Source organism: Perca flavescens, chromosome 23, assembly GCF_004354835.1.
Source record: "Perca flavescens isolate YP-PL-M2 chromosome 23, PFLA_1.0, whole genome shotgun sequence".
Lineage (NCBI taxonomy): Eukaryota > Metazoa > Chordata > Actinopteri > Perciformes > Percidae > Perca > Perca flavescens.
Window position 1 is genome coordinate 13,862,163 of NC_041353.1, and position 18,323 is coordinate 13,880,485.

The window sequence follows — 18,323 nt, forward strand, 5'->3', positions numbered from 1 at the left end:
TCCATCCATCCATCCATCTTCGTCCGCTTATCCGGTGTCGGGTCGCGGGGAATTATCAAATCCTGTTTTACATATTTGAAAAATTTAAATTTGTGGCATCACTGTTTCTAAAGTCCATTATGACATATGAAGTTGCAGACTAGTCTATACACTGATGCACAATCTATTCTTTTCTGTGTTTACAAACCATCTGACGCATCAGGAAATGATTTAGAGTGAATGTAGTCTAAAAAGTCAGGATCTTTCAGCCTCTGCTGAATTGATTTTGATTATTCTTTTTTAACTCCTCTGTCTCTTGAAACTTAAGATAATGGAGTAGCAATATTTAAATTGCCAGAGCACCCCTTTAACATCAGTTATGTCCATGGCAACAACCCTTGGCATGGAGGCGACAGGCTGGATTATTTCTTTGCTTTGAATATGTTGGAGGAGATGTTCATATTACCAAGATTTCTGTTTCACTCAAGTGATGAAACATGATGGCACTCAACAAAGATGACCTTAATACACACAATAAATCAGCACAACAGTAATAGTACATTTAAAATTTTAATATACAGTTTTCAAGATAAAGTTCTTTGATAACCAAAGGGACAGTCATTTGGCTATATAAAAAGCTATTTAGAAACCAGTGACTAGACTTAGAGACAATAGTGGTCGTGTGCTTACATTTCCAGGTATCAAATACAGACACAACTTGCTGAGAGTGAAGAGGATACTCACAAAATTCAGAATAAAAGTCTCACTGACTGATTTACAAGAATCACTTCATCAATAGTTTGAACCACGTTACTACACACTGAGCCATTTAGAATGAGCTATATTCCCAGAAAAATGCAGAAAAAGAATCAGTTTCAAGAGGTCAGTTTACACTTCACACTCGCATCATGAAACCGGTGGGAAATCCAGACTCCAGTCAGATCGCTGGACGACATACAACAAACTCTTGAGGTGATTTAATGGTAGAAACTGGGCTGGTACAAGGGCATATAAACTGAGCTCCCTGAACAAGTCGGCCCACAATAGCCTGATAGTGATGGGAATAAAAAGAGTTGTCAAACAGGCTGCAGGGCATTATGTTGCAGTAGTGCTTTGTTTTTGCCAATTTCCTCTATTAAGTTGAAGAACTGCAGCCAAGCAGAGGCTACATCCACCTGGAGCTCATAAACTGTAGTTCGTTAAAGCCAAAGGGTTGCTGCCTTTAGCACTGGCAGAAAAAAAAAACACCATTTATCCACAGTTTCTCACTATGCGTATATATTTTTAGTATGACTGGCTCTGGGTGCTGTCAAACCTTTCGTGATTTATGTTTTGTAGTAAAATTCTTCTCCCTATGTTGATGGAGCCGAGGGCAAACTGACCTCCACGCTGAGAGAGACACCCAGAGATAGTGTGCTACTACCACAAGAGCACAAGAGACAGACAGAGAGAAGATGTTTGGCAGTGCAGAATCGTATGCAAAGGATTCATCGCAATATACAGTATACCAATGAACATCACACCTGGGTCATCACAGAGTGCACCACTATTCATTTTAGATATAATTATGTAAAGCTATTGGATTTTTCATTAAGTTTAACAAGCAAAATAAGAAGCCTGCTACACACTCCCGCTATAATACCATATGTACTAAATGTTTAGGCTGTTCAGTTTTCAGTATAACTTCAATTACCTGCATTGTAATAGTGATTTGAACCTTGTTTTGACCCAGATATGATTGGTAGGATTAAGAAAACAGATTTACAGTACAATACACTTGTAAATTTATACACTGTGAAAAACATTTCATTGGTTCTCCTTAAAAACTCAAGTAGTGAAACTGCAAAAGGCATTAGAGGTCAAGCAACAAGATGTTTTTGGCCCTGTAAAATTCATCCTTGAAGCCCCACCCCCCTTTAGTTACTGTTGCTACGCCTGTGGAGCTTTCTATTCTCACATGGCACATATGCAGTTTACAACAATAACCGAGGCAGATTTATCACTCCACATCCTTAGTAATTGTTGAGACAATGGGTCCTTCATTTCAGACAGAGGTGGACAAAAGCAGCCTCTCATTTCTAGCTGGAGAATGTCCATTTTACCAGCTGAAATAACTGTAATTAGCTAGCTAGCTAACTAAGCTAACATTAGCAACGTGAGTTGGTTGAAAACGCTGTTGACGCGGCGGACTTTTCAATCTTTCTGCCTGACTCATTTAAAATGAGAACCCTGTAAAAGGGTTCCTAAGTACGCACTTGATGGCTACATACATAAAATCATGCTAAAAGACTGAGGCTAAAGTTGCGTGTCGCTGGCATAAAGTCAGCATTCTCACCAGAAATGCCATGCCTAGTTACGGTTGCTAGAGTTGTGGTTGGACAATCGCTGTTTGGGGAGGAGTTTTGCAAACAGTCAATTGTAGTCTTGCCTTCGAGTTCATTTACACACTTGTGGTAGCTCTTTGTTTTACAGTTCAGGGACTGAAATAAATAACTTGAACTTTCTATTTACTATAAACTATACATTGGTTGAAATATATAATTCCCCTTATAATTACAATCCAGCAGTTGTATTTACAATGTAATTATGCAGTATTGACACTTTTTTTGTAATTGTAATTTAATAATATGTTGTAACCTAGTAAATGATTGATGATTACTGTCCCTGTTAATGTTACATAACATAACTACCAGTAATTATATGTCTGTACCAATATAATAATAAAAATGTGCAGACTAGTAAATTACTTCATCTACTTAATGTTAATTACAAGTAATCAGCTTTTCATTTATCTGTCCTTGCAAACACTGAGCACTGAGTAATAACTGCACTGTAAAATAAAGTGCTACCATACTTGTGTCAAACAACCGTCACTAATACTAAAGGCAGTATTTATCTTTTCTATTTAGATTCATGCAATCTCTAAACTGTGTCAATGACAGCTCAGGGAAATTCTACATTGAATTTTCTTCTTCAATTACCCCACCATTGATTGTATTCCACCGACAACTGTTATCTGTCTTCTTGACCAAAAATATAGTACGCAGCTCAATTACTTGTGATTCCAAGTCGAACCGATGGATTGGTTGTCTACAGCGCATTCATCATAAGAGCACCAAAGAAAGTGTACAGTATATATACAGCCCAAAGTGTAAGGCGTAACATGATACAACAGTGTAGTGCAGATATTTTTTTTCAGTGTCCAGTCCATGCTGAGTCCATACCTTTTTAATTATATTCCATGGTGTTAAGTTCCATTACATTTCACTCTATTCATATGCACTCCATTCAATTTAATCTGTAGTGTTTCATTCGATTCCATTCCATTCCACTCACCTCTAATTTGATAGACCTCAATTAGTCTATTCTGAACCTTTTAATTCCGCTCAAGTCCGTGTTTATGTATCTCTGAGACCAGCCCAGTTATGTTTGAGTCACCTGGATATTTTTCAATATACAGTGTAAGTCTTGTTGTGTACATTTGGATTCTCCAATCATCTCTCCTCTCTGTGTTTTTCTCTTGAAAACGGTCATCACTGCAGTTGCCTTGCACTAGTTTAATTATCGTAAGACTTGATCCCATGTGTGCAGCATTACACAAACTGTCCATTTACAGCTCATGTAAATTAAGTCCTGTATTTCTATAGGCAGTGTCAGCCCACACGTTTAGCTAGATGCTGTATATGAATTATTATACAAGGTTGCACTCCATGATTAATTAGCCATGTCTCCATAATTGCAACAGTGACACATTTAGAAGTTGATTGGCATTGATTATGTCTCCTTTAAGATATACAGTACAGATTCCCATACATTAATATTATTTATGGGGGCCAAATACACTTATCATCACAGACTGTTTTGGTAACTTTAACAGAAAATATTGTCACATATTCTGTACAATCATTTACTGTACATTGTACAGTATACATGTTATCATCTTTACCTGCCACTCATAACATTAGGGCCTGTGGGAAACTGTTTTGTGTAATATAAATACATGATGAACCTGATTTAACCTCTTGTGAAGAACCAGCCTCCCAACTGTCATAAGATATTTAGGCATAGAAGGTCTACAGCGGAGGTCTGTAACTTTTAAAGGTTTCAGGCAGGGTTATGTACGGACCCTGTTTAAAGAGCACCCCAGGGCATGAGTGAAAGATTTAGCTTTTTGTTAGCGTTCCTGGGAAATTAGGGTAATATAGTACTGCAAATGTAGTTAGGAATGGAAGTTGACGATGTAGGACACTGGCTGAATTTGATTATTCAGTGTCCAATTTCTTTCATGCACCCATTTAAAAATGTGACTAGACTAGGTAAGGCAAATCTCTCCTAGCTGAGTCTGCCAAAGGCTAATAGCAGGCAAGTGAAATCTCCATCCCTGATGAGGAATGTCAGTTTAGCAGTTGGAGCCAGCAGGTGTGTAGTTACTCAGCTCCCTGCGGATGGTGCTGAACGGCGACAGCTCAAGCTCGGTGGTGCACTCGTGTTCGTTATCATCACTGGCAGTGGCTGAGGAGGGCTCGTGGTTACAGCAGCAGCAACAGCAGCAGTCCAGGAAGGCCCTGCCCAGCGGGCGACACAGGAGAAGCAGCAGCGCCGGCGTCACAGCGGCCCGACAGAAGAGCAGCAGCTGGGAGAGGAGATGGAGCACAGACATGGTGTGCTCAGGAACACCGGCCGCCATGTACGCAGAAACTATGTTGCAGATGTTCTCAGGCACCACGCACGCACCGTAGACAATTGCCAGCGCCACGACGGTGCAGTTCATCTGGCTCTCCAGCCGGATCTGCTTCTTGTTGCTGCGCACGCTGGCCTGCTCTGCACGCCGGATCTTGCGTGCGGTCACCAAGGAGCACCCAATGGTGAAGAGGGTAGGGAGGCAAAAGTAGCAGCCGAAGCACCACCACAGCCGAGCGCCCTCGTAGGTCAAGCCCAGCACGTAGAGCATGTCAGGAAGTGAGGTGGATATCCTGATAATACAGCGTTCAACGGGAGGCTCGTCTGGGATTCCTGTGTCCTCTGCCACCAGCTGTCTGATGAGGAGCTCTGGGAGGGCCAATAGGAGAGCACCAATCCAGATGACAGCTAGCTTAGCGGTAGTGGAGGTGCAGTTCTCGATCATCTCGTAGTACATCTGGACGTTGGTGGCTGCACGGAAGCGGTCGATGCACAGAGCGCACAGGGTGAAGGTGGTCACACCAAGGGAGGCCACCTGAGGGAACACACAAAGACAAATTCTTACATCATTCATCAGAATCACATTCCTTTTTGTCGTTGTGTACAATGCATGTACAATCATTTACTTGATTGAATCATAGTGCCTCAAGAATGCTGTTTATATCTTAAAACTCTACGTCTGAAGCGGCACAGGACTGTAGGCGAGAATAATAGATAAAAGAGTGAGCATTAGAGCTTGTGTTAATAAAAGCCTCATAGAGATAATCTACAATCATTTCAGCGGCCAGATGGGCTGAGCTTTACGTGGTTGTCAGTTCCCTAGTGTTAAAGGAATACAAGAATAACAAGGAACTGACAAAATGATCTCCAGTGTAGAAAATGTCAGACAGTATCTTGCAGAATTTTAAGGAAGGGCTGCCGGTGAAGTAAATAAATAGATTCCCTTGCATCACACACAAACAAAGACCTTTCCACAAGTTGATAAGTCAGCCACCACCACGTAAATAAACAGCAGGGCACACAGCAATGGCCTTTCGGTGCAGCTCACACTGGTGTAATTACAAGTAGTGGAGTACAATGGCAGGCTGTAAACTGCTATTACCACTGTGTAGCATCCCTGATTGTGTGTATGTGAGAAAAGAGAAAGCACAGACAGACAGAAATAGAGACCACGCAGACACGCAGAGCAAGGGAGTGATCAGGGAGAATTAAAAGCATTACACTTGTTTATTCTAACGTATTTTTGCACCTCTTGCTCAATGAGTTTCACTAATTAACACACTTCCTAAACATTCCCCTTTTTCTGGTAATGTTTCACTTAAAGCCTTCATGTAATTAAGCTAATTACCTGCCATTGCCTCCACATTCTGGATGTAAAAAAAGTCCTCAAATTGTCAGAGAGCTCACAAATTTCCCCAGCATGTGAAAGCATCTGTTGGATTAGCAGTCATTTTGGCCAAGTGTGCACACCCTGAAAAACATTCTTCTGCAGCTGAGTGTGTGTCTGTTTATGTGTGTGTGGTGTTATGTGTGTGTGTGTGTCTGTCCTTACATGAACCAGTCCCTTCTATGATTTTGCCTCCAGCACTAAAATCTGCCAGAACAGCCACTGATCCCCCTTATCCTCCATCCTGTCTCATCTTGCTTACCTTTCTCCCTCTGACTCTCACTAATCTCGCCTCTTTTGAACTCTCCCTTCTCTCCTCACCCTCTCCCCCCTCCCCGTTTATACATTCTTCCTTCCTTTCCTCCTTCCTTGCCTCCCTTCATATCAAATTTAATTACAACAGCTAGCTTCCGAGATGGCCCCAGTGAGCCACGGCTTTAGTGCTCCAAACACATACTTACTGGACAGATATAGATGTACACGGCAAGATGTTCTGTGTATCTAGGCCTTACACACACACACACACACACACACACACACACTGACCCGCTGACACACATGGTTACCTATCCAGACTAATGAAGGAAACAGCGAGGGGTAAGTGGGGTAGATAAACCATCTAACCATCACCAACACGCTTCAGCGCTCTGGACGGTAACTGTGATCAATGTGTCTGTGTTCTGGACCCCGGCGGTTTTCTACACTACAATCTTGTAACTATCATTGTGGTGAATTGTTTAGAAATTTGGACAAACCAGAACAATAATTATTCATTAGCTTTTTAAGCAATGCTTTTTTTCCCCCAGAGCAACTTGGAATATATTTAAGCCAAGCATGTTTATGTGAGTGGTTACTTCACACTCTTGACTGATTAATCCTTTAGGTGCTTTGGGCAGGTTGTCAAAATTTCAAGTGCACTTGGCAGATGTTGTCATCTTACACTCAGGTACCCATGCTTGGAAAGCCAGGCACCAAAAATCTATCTAATCATCAATGTCTGCTCATGTTAAATTCAAGGATTTGCATTTGTTTTGGATTACACTACCAACACAAATCTTGGATCAAAGGAAGACACTTTGTTAAAACTGTCCAAAAAACAGCTTACTTCTGAGTGTGTTGGATCACTAGTACTGTAACTGAGCAGCAAATCAAACATTCATGAAGGCATTAATGCATGTTGGCCTTGCAGTAAACACACTCATTTTCGTCGTTGTAAACATAGTGCATTGTTTACGACATAGAGTTTAAACTGATGGCACCATGACCCAGGAAATAAGATCAAATTCCAATCCAATTTATAATACCTATAAATATATATTTAATGTCTTTTGTGTAATATCCATGAAGAGATGAGTGTCAGTCTGGAGCTGTTATGGCCCTAAAGTTTAAACAAGATTTTGACAGCCTCTCCTCATCTCCACTATAAATAAAATACAATAATTCTGATACAGACCCACAGCAATTATGCTCACTTCATTCTCTGACTCATCCGTCCGTGTGGATACCATTCACTAAAATGGCTCTCTGCTATTTATTTCTACATTCCACTACACAGCTAACACAATAACGCTGTGTTAGAAATATATTTTAGTGTTTTAATGGAGAACAATGAGGTGTTTTTGACACCTGGTTCTTATTACCAGTTACCAGTTTAAAAAAATATTTTAATTGGCCCCTGCAGATTGGCCCTACATACATCCCTAGAAAAAAATGTTATTTATTCTAATAGTTAAAGATGCATCATATTGTGACCCACTTCTTTATCTGTATACATGCACACCAAGCACACCTGTATTCCCATATGTGGTGGCTTTAAGTGAACACACATAAAAAAATACCCATCCACTAGACATGGACAGGTGCTTGCACATAGTGAATATTTCATGGCTTGAACAACACAGCTGGAATGGCTTTAGAGGGTGTCATGAAGGCCCCAGGAAACCCAGCTTTGATCAGCGTGTTGGGGTGGAGAGCAAGGGCAGGATGAACAAGTATAGCTTTGTACTAGAGAGGAGATGAGAGGGAGAAAGAGTCCACGAGTCAGGCCTGGTGGGGTGATGAAGCTGTGTGCATTTGTGGAAGGGGGTTATGCTAATGAGTGACGGAGAAACAGGGACAGAAGAATGGAAAAAGGGAAAAGAGTGGGAGAAAGAAAGAAAGAAATGAATGAATGAATAGAAGACAATAGCAGTGGAACACATCAGTGAGTAAGAGACAGTCCAAAGTGACAGGAAGAGAGAAATAAGCCACGACATCTTCAGAATGATTAACAGTGTTAATGTGGCATTTCTTCCAAATAGCTGCTTTGACCATGTCATGTTCATTTACCTGCTGGCAACATGACACGCATGCTCACCTCGGGGCTGGAAATGTGGCTCCTAAAATATGATCATTTAAATCTTACTACTTATTTAAAACATTTTGGGAAATACGCCGATTTGCTTTCTTGTAGGTCCTGTGAGCTGGTGGCACAAAGGCCTCGTCTTATTAATTATAGAGAGCTAGATGAGAATATACTACTCTCACATCTGTACGCTAAATAGCAGCTCACTTATTAACAAGTCATATCTCAAATTTTTGCTGTGGTGTTATATAAAGTAAAGTATAAGTATAAAGTGTGGTTTTTAAACTGTTTTTGTATATATTGTGTTACTTTTGGACTGAGCCAGGCTGTTTTATGCTAAGCTAAGCTAAGCTAACTGGCTGTAGCTGCGTATTCATTTTGACATGAGAGTGGTATCGATTTTCTCATCGCTCTAACGCTCGGCAAGAGAATAAATATGTGTATTTCCCAAAATGTTGAAGTATTCTTTAATTATACAGTTTTGTGAATCATCTGTAAAACTATTTCCTTCGACCGTCTAAATTTGCCAACAAAACTGTTATTGAAAAATGACCTCTCAAACAGATGATATACAGCTTGTGAAGTACTGTTTTTCCGCTTCATATTATACATTTATTCTCAACCTTGGACTTCAAGGACAAAAAAAAACAATAACATAAAAAGGCTTTTCATCCACAACATGTCTGACCGTCTATCCGCAGCAGGTGACAAAGACATTTTCCCCTGGTGCTGTTTTTAATAACAGCCCATTAACTTCCTGATTAAAGGTCCTGGTGGCACAAAGGCCTCGTCTTATTAATTGGGTTTTAACAAGGACTGGTGGAGCCTGTGCAGCCATACTGTGACTACAGCCACTGTCAGAGGTAATGGTTGTTATCAAGTGATGAATGGGCTAATGTGGAGACACAACAACAACACACACACACACACACACATACATTCTTATAGCAATGAGCCAGGGAGACAACGGGTTATTCTAGCTGCAGTCCTATTTCTAGATTAGATGTGTGACCCAGTGCAGGCTCCAGCAGACCATAACTCTAACCACAGAGACCCTGTCACTGACAGCCACCATCCGTCTAACAGCTGGGCTGTATGTCTGGGAGAGACAGAAAACTGATTTATGTGAGCATACACACACAGTTGTGGGAATGTGTGTGTCTGTGCACGTCCACATTAATGCAAAATTATTACAGTTTGTAATTCATTGTGGGTGGGTGTATATGAGTACAAGTGTGGATGGTGCATACATTTTGTTACAGAATACCACTCACCAACAGGATTATTAGGAACACCTGTTAAATTTCTCATCAATGCAATTATCTAATCAACCAATTACATGGCAGCTGCTTTAATGCATTTAGGGGTGTGGTCCAGGTCTGGACAATCTCCTGAACTCCAAACTGAATGTCAGAATGGGAAAGAAAGGTGATCTAAACAACTTTGATCGTGGCATGGTTGTTGGTGCCAGACGGGCTGGTCTGAGTATTTCACAATCTGCTCAGTTACTGGGATTTCCACGCACAACCATTTCTAGGGTTTACAAAGAATGGTCTGAAAAAGGAAAAACATCCAGGATGCCGCAGTCCTAGGGGGCAAAAATGCCTTGTTGATGCTAGAGGTCAGAGGAGAATGGACCGTCTGATTCAAGCTGTTAGGAGATCAACTTTGACTCAAATAACCACTCGTTACAACCGCGGTATGCAGCAAAGCATTTGTGAAGTCACAACACTCACAACCTTGAGGCGGCTGGGCTACACCAGCAGAAGACCCGGTGGGGTCATCTCCACTAAAAAGGTTGCCTGGTCTGATGAGTCTCGATTTCTGTTGAGACATTCAGATGGTAGAGTCAGAATTTGGCGTAAAGAGAATGAGAACAATTATCCGTCATGCCTTGTTACCACTGGGCAGGCTGGTAGTGGTGTAATGGTGTGGGGGATGCTATCCTCTCAATATGGGCCAACATTTCTAAAGAATGCTTCTAGCACCTTGTTGAATCAATGCCACAAAGAATTAAGGCAGTTGAAGGCGCAAAGGGGTCAAACACAGTATTAGTATGGTGTTCCTAATAATCCTTTAGGTGAGTATTGTTTGTATTGTGCTGTACTCCTGCCCTATTCTTTTCTATTCTAGCATGACAAAAACCTTCTCAACACAAATTCCACTCGATGTATCGAAAGGGTTCAACAAAGCTTTTTAGTAGCTGTTCAGGAGCTTTCAGATCTTCCTCATCAGATGGAGTTGTTTCCCAGCTGTCACGGAATTGTAGATGTTGACTACTCTGAAAGGAATAGATTAACAGATGAGAAGATCGATACCATTCGCATGTCTGTATGGTAAATATAAAGCTGGAGCCAGCAGCCAGTTAGCTTAGCTTAGCACAAAGACTAAAAACGGGGGGGGGGGATACCATAGAATTCACAAATAAGTAGGACGAGCAATCACAAATCTTCATCTTTCTTTCTTTTTTTTCTTCAATTAAATGAATAGCAACCATCCATAACAGTGTTCAACTCTATTATGTTGCTTTCTGCCTATTACAGTCAAATACAGCATTTCTGAGACAGTTTCTTCCGCACAATAAATTTATTTTCCATTAAATCACATCCTGATCTGTGGCGTATTTCCCACTGGACATTAAATGATTAAAAATTAATTCTGCTCTCAGTGTACAGTAGTTGACGGTCCAATCCTAGGTCATTGATCCCTGTCTAAAAGTATAATGCTGGAGGCAATACACAATGCAGTAGCTTTCATATTATCTTCTATTCTATTCTATTAAGGCTGGCTACAGGCCGGTCGGTTCCGCGTTAAACTGAAACTGATACGCTGTTCATTTTCTTTTGGCCAACACACCTAATTCAAAATGGTAATCATCCAATGAATATTTCATATTTACATGGATAATTATCAATTTGTCTAATTGCATCCAACAGCAAGCCTAATCTTTGCTTCATGCTGTTGTGTGGTCTTGTCTAATCATTCAAAACACATCTACGGACAAAGAGCTGACTGAATGGACTCACCATCATGCATTATGTAGAGCCACTAATTATATACCCTGAATAATTTACATATCTTCCAATTAACTATCATTTGCGTGTCTGATAGACAAGCTGAGAAACGGAGAGGGCATTAAACCAAGTGTGTGTACTTACTTTGTGTTTATGTGTTATGTCTATACTATAGCGTATAAGCACAAATGTGTGCCAAATTGCTTCCATAGTGTGTGTGTGTGTGTGTGTGTGTGTGTGTGTGTGTGTGTGTGTGTGTGTGTGTCTTCCCCCTGAGGCTTGCTTCTAATCACAGATAGCTGATGCAGAGAGAGGGAGAGAGAGAGAGAGAGGGAGAACAGCCATGGGCAGTGATCAGTGCAGAGAAGGCCATCCCAACCATCTGGAGTATCAGCACACCCTACTGACTTTGTGCATGTGTATGTGTGCGTCTACAGGCTAGATAGACGGACAGACAGACAGACAGACAGACAGACATGGTGATGGATGCATATATATAACTGTATGTATATTGTTATATATATAGTAAGAGACTTGACCTTTTTTCGTATTCTCTCTTGATATAAGAAGGGGGTGGAAATCTCAGTGACAGTGATAGTAATTACTGTATATATGGTGATTGGGGAAGTTAGTATTTCGGAATATAGGAACACCAGAGAGAAAACAGTGTTTGGACGTGAGCTCTCCTGGTCCTGTGAAATGGCCACATATTTCCTGGATGTTACACAATAATGCACGAAACTGAATTTGTATTTCTGATTACAAACTTGAAAGTGTGTGTGTGCGTGTGTGTCTAAGTGCATGTGCCAGGTGGAACAGTGAATGTGTCAAGCTGATGTATTCCCTGCCATTACCACCAATTTCAACACAATGTATGGGTCTACCTCTGGCCCTCTGTGGCTCCATGTAGCCCTCCTTCTCTCTCCCAACCTATTGCTCTTTCACTTCCTCAGCCTCTCTATCGCTCTGCTTCAACAGTCTGTTTCTCCCCTCTCTCTCTCTCTCTCTCTCTCTCTCTCTCTCTCTCTCTGCCTGCTGAAGCCCACTGTACCATAGCAAAGACATCCTACAGTTTCTGACTGTAGACCATTGTACAGCACAGTAGAAGCCTGATGTATACAACACGAGGCACACACACTAAAGGATTCACCAGACGGTTAATATGGTAAAGTATTAGTTTTTGACTAAAGGGTTACTTAGAACTTTTCTTTTAGTACACTCTTTAAGCAATAACGTTTCCAAATAGTGACACTTAAAGCGTAACTCTCGCCAAAATGCAACCTAGGGTCTTTTTGTGAATGTACCAAAGTAAAACTTTCATCTAAAAGCATATTTAGGACAGAATCGCCACTTTTAAGATTTACCGTATTTTTGTTTTTCGGTCAAATGGCTTTTGAATGGGAGTGCTAAGGACACTTTTATGCTAGCCTCAAAATAGCTATTTTTAAAACGCTAACAAGGCTCGACACAACATGAAAACTTTGCTCGAAGTAACACCAGGGGCTCTACACCTTAACGAAAGCATTTACTAAAAAGAAAGTAAACACACCGTAGCTCTTGTTGTTTCCGGCCACAGCCTTTTTATCAGTCAAAAACAATCAATTTCCGAATGCAACATAAAAGGGAGGAGAGCAAAGATGGAAAGCTCCTAAAGCTTAATTCCATATAAATGCACGGATTATTTCTTGTTTTGTCGTTATTGAAAAACAATATTGACCTTGTAGTTTTAAAAAGGAGCCTCATATGGAGTCCGTTCATTCGGATATCGACTCGTTTTGACTGCCGAGGTGGTAGCGGCCGGAAACAACAAGAGCTACGGTGAGTTGTTCAAAACCTTTCTTTTCTCCTGGTACACTCACAAAAAGACCCTTGGTTGCATTTTGGCGAGAGTTACGCTTTAAGGATAAGGTCCTTTTATCTAAGCAGGGACATATATTATTACCAAATTTGTACTATATTTTCTAATTAGAAAACACATTTTTGCACATGTACTATCAATCAATACAAGCCATTATATCTCAAACTAAATAGCATATGGTAACAGTGATATGGCAGGACTGTTAGTGGAATTGCCAATATACCACTAAGGAGACAATGAGTCTCTAGAGAGTTGCTAGATTTATGTCCCCTGATGGAGATTTGCAATTAGCTGTAAATCAGGTTTAAAAGAAGGTGTGAACACAGCCCTCTTTGTCTACTAATGGAAGTAGTCATTAATAATTAAGAGACATCCATGATAACCATAGAAACAAGGTTTTTACAAATCTGACAAAATGTATTTTAATTCTATATATTGCATTATAAATTACATATACATACTTTTAAAAGCATGTCTACACATTCTATACATACGTTGTGCATATATGTAGGTAGGTATCACATTATTTAACAACCAGATGTGTGTTGTTTTTATGGTGCTGAACAATAAACAGCCATTTGGCATCAACCAATAAAGAGCAATGTTCCAAAAAAAATACACAATGTTATATTACTATTAGAGCTTAACATTCTTGCCAAACTGATTCACACAATAAGCATCTCTTTATTCCAGGTGTAATGCCAAAAAGTTTTTACATTAGAACACTTCTGAATAAACCTGTAAAAATGATTCATCCCCCCCTTGGCTTATGAAATGCTTACTGCACTGGTTATTTGTTAATTTAGCCTACTTTCAAGTCTTATTCTAGTCAACTGCCAGGTACAAAAACCCAATTTTTGCCCATTAGTTTTGCCTGAATTTTCTGCTCTGCATTACTGCCTAGAGGGGTCGTCTGCAATGACAGCAGCATGAAACAGGAGTGTATCTGAAATAATGCAGGCTGGCTGTAACCCACATCTTTATTTTGTGCAGTATTTCCTACTGCCATGTTTTCTCACATCTCACACCTAAAATTGCTTTCTCTTTGAGGTTTGGACGATTCCACGCTCTACAAAACACTGAATAAAACAAGAGTTACTGAAGGCAGCACGATGGGAGACTCCACACTGATGCATTATCTATACCACCTTATGATTATGCATGCATGGATACGTGAAGTTGGGTTTAATGTTTGTGTGAGAGTGTGTGGGTGTGTAGATTCAAGCATGTGTGTCTTGATTTCAGGGCAAATGTTGATATTCCCCATGAGTGAATTTGGGTTAAGTGAAGAATGAAGTCACTTCATAGGGTGTGTGTGTGTGTGTGTGTGTGTGTGTGTGTGTGTGTGTGTGTGTGTGTGTGTGTGCGTGTGTGTGTTTTTCCCTGCTCCACAGGGAGAGAGTGAACCCCAGGCTGCATTACTCATGGCCTGTGCGCACGCATGCATGCACGCACGCACACACGGACACACACACACATGGACACACACACACACACACACACACACTCTGAAGAATAGCCATTTGGTATATGCACTGTCAGTAGGTTATTAAAATGATTAAATAATATCCTGTGGTCCTTGGGCAGCTAATATGTAATAACACAGTGAGAGGCCCTATCTTCCTCTGATCCCCCAATCATTAAAACATACTGTATGCACTCACAAGGTGTTTGCAAAGTATGTGGTCAGTGAGGACAAAGCCTGGCAGCAAGATTGCAGAAAAGAATGGAAAATGGTACAAATGCAAGCAATCTCTGCTTGGTAGCAATTTTGAATCATATAGGCTGCTCCTATGCTCAAACTGTACCCCACTTTCATGTGAATATAAGCAGACTTGGTTGTGACTCGAAACCATATTTATATTTCTCTAGTTGTGACCTATTTTCATGCAGAATTAGTGGTATGATTTTTTAACTGAGAGGCTACATACCTGTATTAAAAAAGACCAGAGAAAAGGATTGGATTTAGGAAAGTCTCTGTCAGACGGAAATAAACATTGCTATGATGCAGCTCCAGAAACTGGTCTTCGCATCTGTGTGTAATAAGAAGCTATGGGCACTTCCCATTTTGTGAAAATCAAAGCTCAACATCCCCAAATTAATAAAGTATGGAAATTCTAGCATCAAGGCTGATTTGAGAATAAAACCATACTGTTCACCTGCTCATATGATCACTTCATGATGTGACAGCCCTCCCTGTGGTCTCCAGAGGGCGGAGTCGCATGCTGGTCACCTGTTCTGGCTCACTGCCTGGCTGTAGAAGCTGGAGAACATCAGACTCTCTCTCCCCCCCCCTGACATCTGAGTTTGATTACACTTGCTGTCCTGTTTTTGCTGCACCGTACAGCATCCCAGACGCTACCCATACTGTAGGTTCATTGCTTACAATTTGGTTAGATGCTTAATTTATGATGTATTTAAGTTAAGATAAACCCTTTTAAAATAATGTGTGCTGTCCACCCTCTTTGTCCCTCCTTCAGCCAGGTTGTGACAATGGCCATTCAAAACAAGCTTAAGAGCCCTGAGCTGGAAACCCCTGTTTTATACAAAAGACATTCACCTTGCTGGCGAATCTGACACTTGTGTAATTGCAGTGCGCATACAAAGGTAAAGGTATCAAAACGGTGTGAACAGCCTGGATGGCATCTATCTATTCTTCATGAACATGAACAGAAAAACAAGTAGAGAGAGTATTGTAGGAGGAGGAATAGGTTACATATAATGTGTTTTATCAACTGTAGAGTGAAAGCAACAGGAGAAGAATAGGTTAGAGTGAATGGGAGATCATACATCCTGGTGTGTATTTATGTGTGGGTATGTGTGTGATGTCTCCATCCCTTGAGGGCTAGGTGAGGCTGTCTCTCTCTCCAGTAGCAGGACGTACAAGTGACAAACAGCGTCTCCTTGTTATTGGCTGAGGTGACATCCTATAGATGTTATGATGATATAACCCATGCATGTGTTCTTTCTGGCCAGTCAGGGCTTAAAAACTGAAACCCAACTCTTTACGTCCATTTAGACAACAAGAGTGTGAAACTTAATGTTGGTACCACAGTCTAACAGATTGGCTATTGTCACTACAGAGGTGTGATCACATTCAGCCGAGGTGGATGATGGTTGAGCCCCAATTGTCATCTGTCATCCCTGCATAAGGCTGCTGCCCCTAGGCACTGCTTCAAAACTCCTCTACAATATGGAATAATTGTCTGATATATTTCAGAGCAGAGTAAAATGCAAGAAATAATAAAATAAATTTACCTCCACATAGGGCACCACTTTGCAGGTGAATTCCCCCAGCAGCCAGGACTTTGTCAGCTCATGGAAAACCACCATGGGCAGGCAGAAGAAGATGAGCACAAAATCCCAGACAGCCAAATTGGCCAGCAGTGAGTTGGAGATGCTCTTCATGTAGTAGTTCTGGCACACGATGCACAGGATGGCAATGTTACCCGCTATCCCCACCAGGAAGATAACCCCGGAGACGCATGTGATCGCGTAAGCGCCGTAAGTCTCACTTGTCACCGGGTAAAAGGGATTCTTGATCTCGTCCCCGAAATCTTGCGAGCTGGGAGGGGTGATCGGCGTGGCGTCCCAGGGGTTCTCCTCTCTGAAAGTGAAGAATTCGGTCCTCCTGGTGAAGAGGTCAAAGGGCAGGTCGGTGGAGGTGAGGGCCACCGGCTTGGGGATGGGTTCCCACGGCGACGCGTGAGGCTGTGCCAAAACCCCTGAGCTTTTGTTCGGCCGGTTTCTCCCCCTCTTCGAGGCTTTCTTCTGCTCGTCTTTTGTGCCTCTCTTGTGCCTGTCGCCCTCCTCGGGTCCCCCTCCTCCATCTCCCCGCCCTATTGAAGAGAGCTTAGCCGCATTGTAGTGTCCACCTGCTGGCGTCCCCGTACTACTAAAACCGCCATTCAACTTTATCCTCTTATTGTGGTGGCGCGTCGGGTCCCAATGTGAGACAGCGTTGGGATCCTCCACGGGTGTCACAGTCCTAGTGAAGTCGCGTTTGCTGTGTCCAATTCGCCTCGTTTCTCCTGCAATCACCCTCTTCCAGGGGTGAGTGGAGTTAAGGGGCCCTCGGATAATTGCCCGCTGCGCCTGCAGTTCCGCCGAGGACGCACCTGTGGCGTACCCCGGCGAGAGCACGCGGTCCCAGGCTTTGTTTTGATGACTCTCCCGGAGTGACCCGTGTAAAGTCCTTGCAGAGTATGCGCTTGTGTTGCTGTCCTCTTTAGCCCGTACTTCTCCATTGTTTCTTAGACACAATAATACATGCGCGTGGGCTAATAACACAAATAACGTCCTAGGCTGCAGAATCAGCATGGTCCAGGAATTATTGAGCGCAGTTTTAATCCTCACAAGTGCCTCTTCATACCTCTGTGGCGGCGCGGGGATACTCCTCCATCCAGTCAACACCCATGTTGGAAACGGCACAGTGGGGAGCTCGCGGTTTCAAGTAGACAGCTACATTCATGATGTGAGCTCTGCAAACTTGTAGGCTTTAAGTTATATCCAAATGATCTTGTCTTGCAGTATGCAGTAATCTCCAGAGTCACTCCCGTTTCCAAAGTCTTGGCATTATCGAGCAGGACAGCGAATCAGAGTCCGGATCCAGAGAGAAAAAAGCAAAGAGACGTGGAGAGGGAATTGCTGCATATCCACGCAAACAATCCGCACAGCATCCAGTTTACAGCTGTGGGTAATAGCATCTAGAAAAACCGATTCTCTCTCTCTCTCTCTCTCTCTCTCTCTCCCTCTCTCCCTCTCTCTCTCTCTCTCTCTCTCTCTGTATGTTAGTGCGTTAGTTTAGTGGGTTGGGTCGGCTGGCAGCAGCAGTAGCGTCAATGCGGTGCAGTTTGGGTAAAGCCCACTCGGTTGTGATGCACGGGAGTGGAGAAAGAGAGTGACAGAGAAGGAAAAGAGGAGGGGTGAAAATCGGTCTGTTTTTTCGTCCCTTCCTCCTCTGCGTCCAGTGTCTCACCTCCTCTGCTTTCTCCTCGGGTAGGACCGTGCGCTGGAAGAAAATGGACTCCCCTGGCGGCTAACCCCGATCTGTCACTGCTC

At 42.1% G+C, this 18,323-nt stretch overlaps 1 protein-coding gene across 1 annotated transcript; it reads right to left on the minus strand.

Annotated features, from left to right (window-relative positions):
* Positions 1-4,378: 4,378 nt before the first annotated feature.
* gpr37b (G protein-coupled receptor 37b) lies at positions 4,379-17,733 on the minus strand. Its single transcript, XM_028571303.1, has 3 exons — positions 17,657-17,733; positions 16,521-17,514; positions 4,379-5,194 (listed from the first exon to the last, which is right to left on the minus strand). Exons 1-3 carry the CDS (start codon positions 17,731-17,733, stop codon positions 4,379-4,381), a joined length of 1,887 nt encoding a protein of 628 aa, XP_028427104.1.
* Between the last annotated feature and the right edge of the window lie 590 nt (positions 17,734-18,323).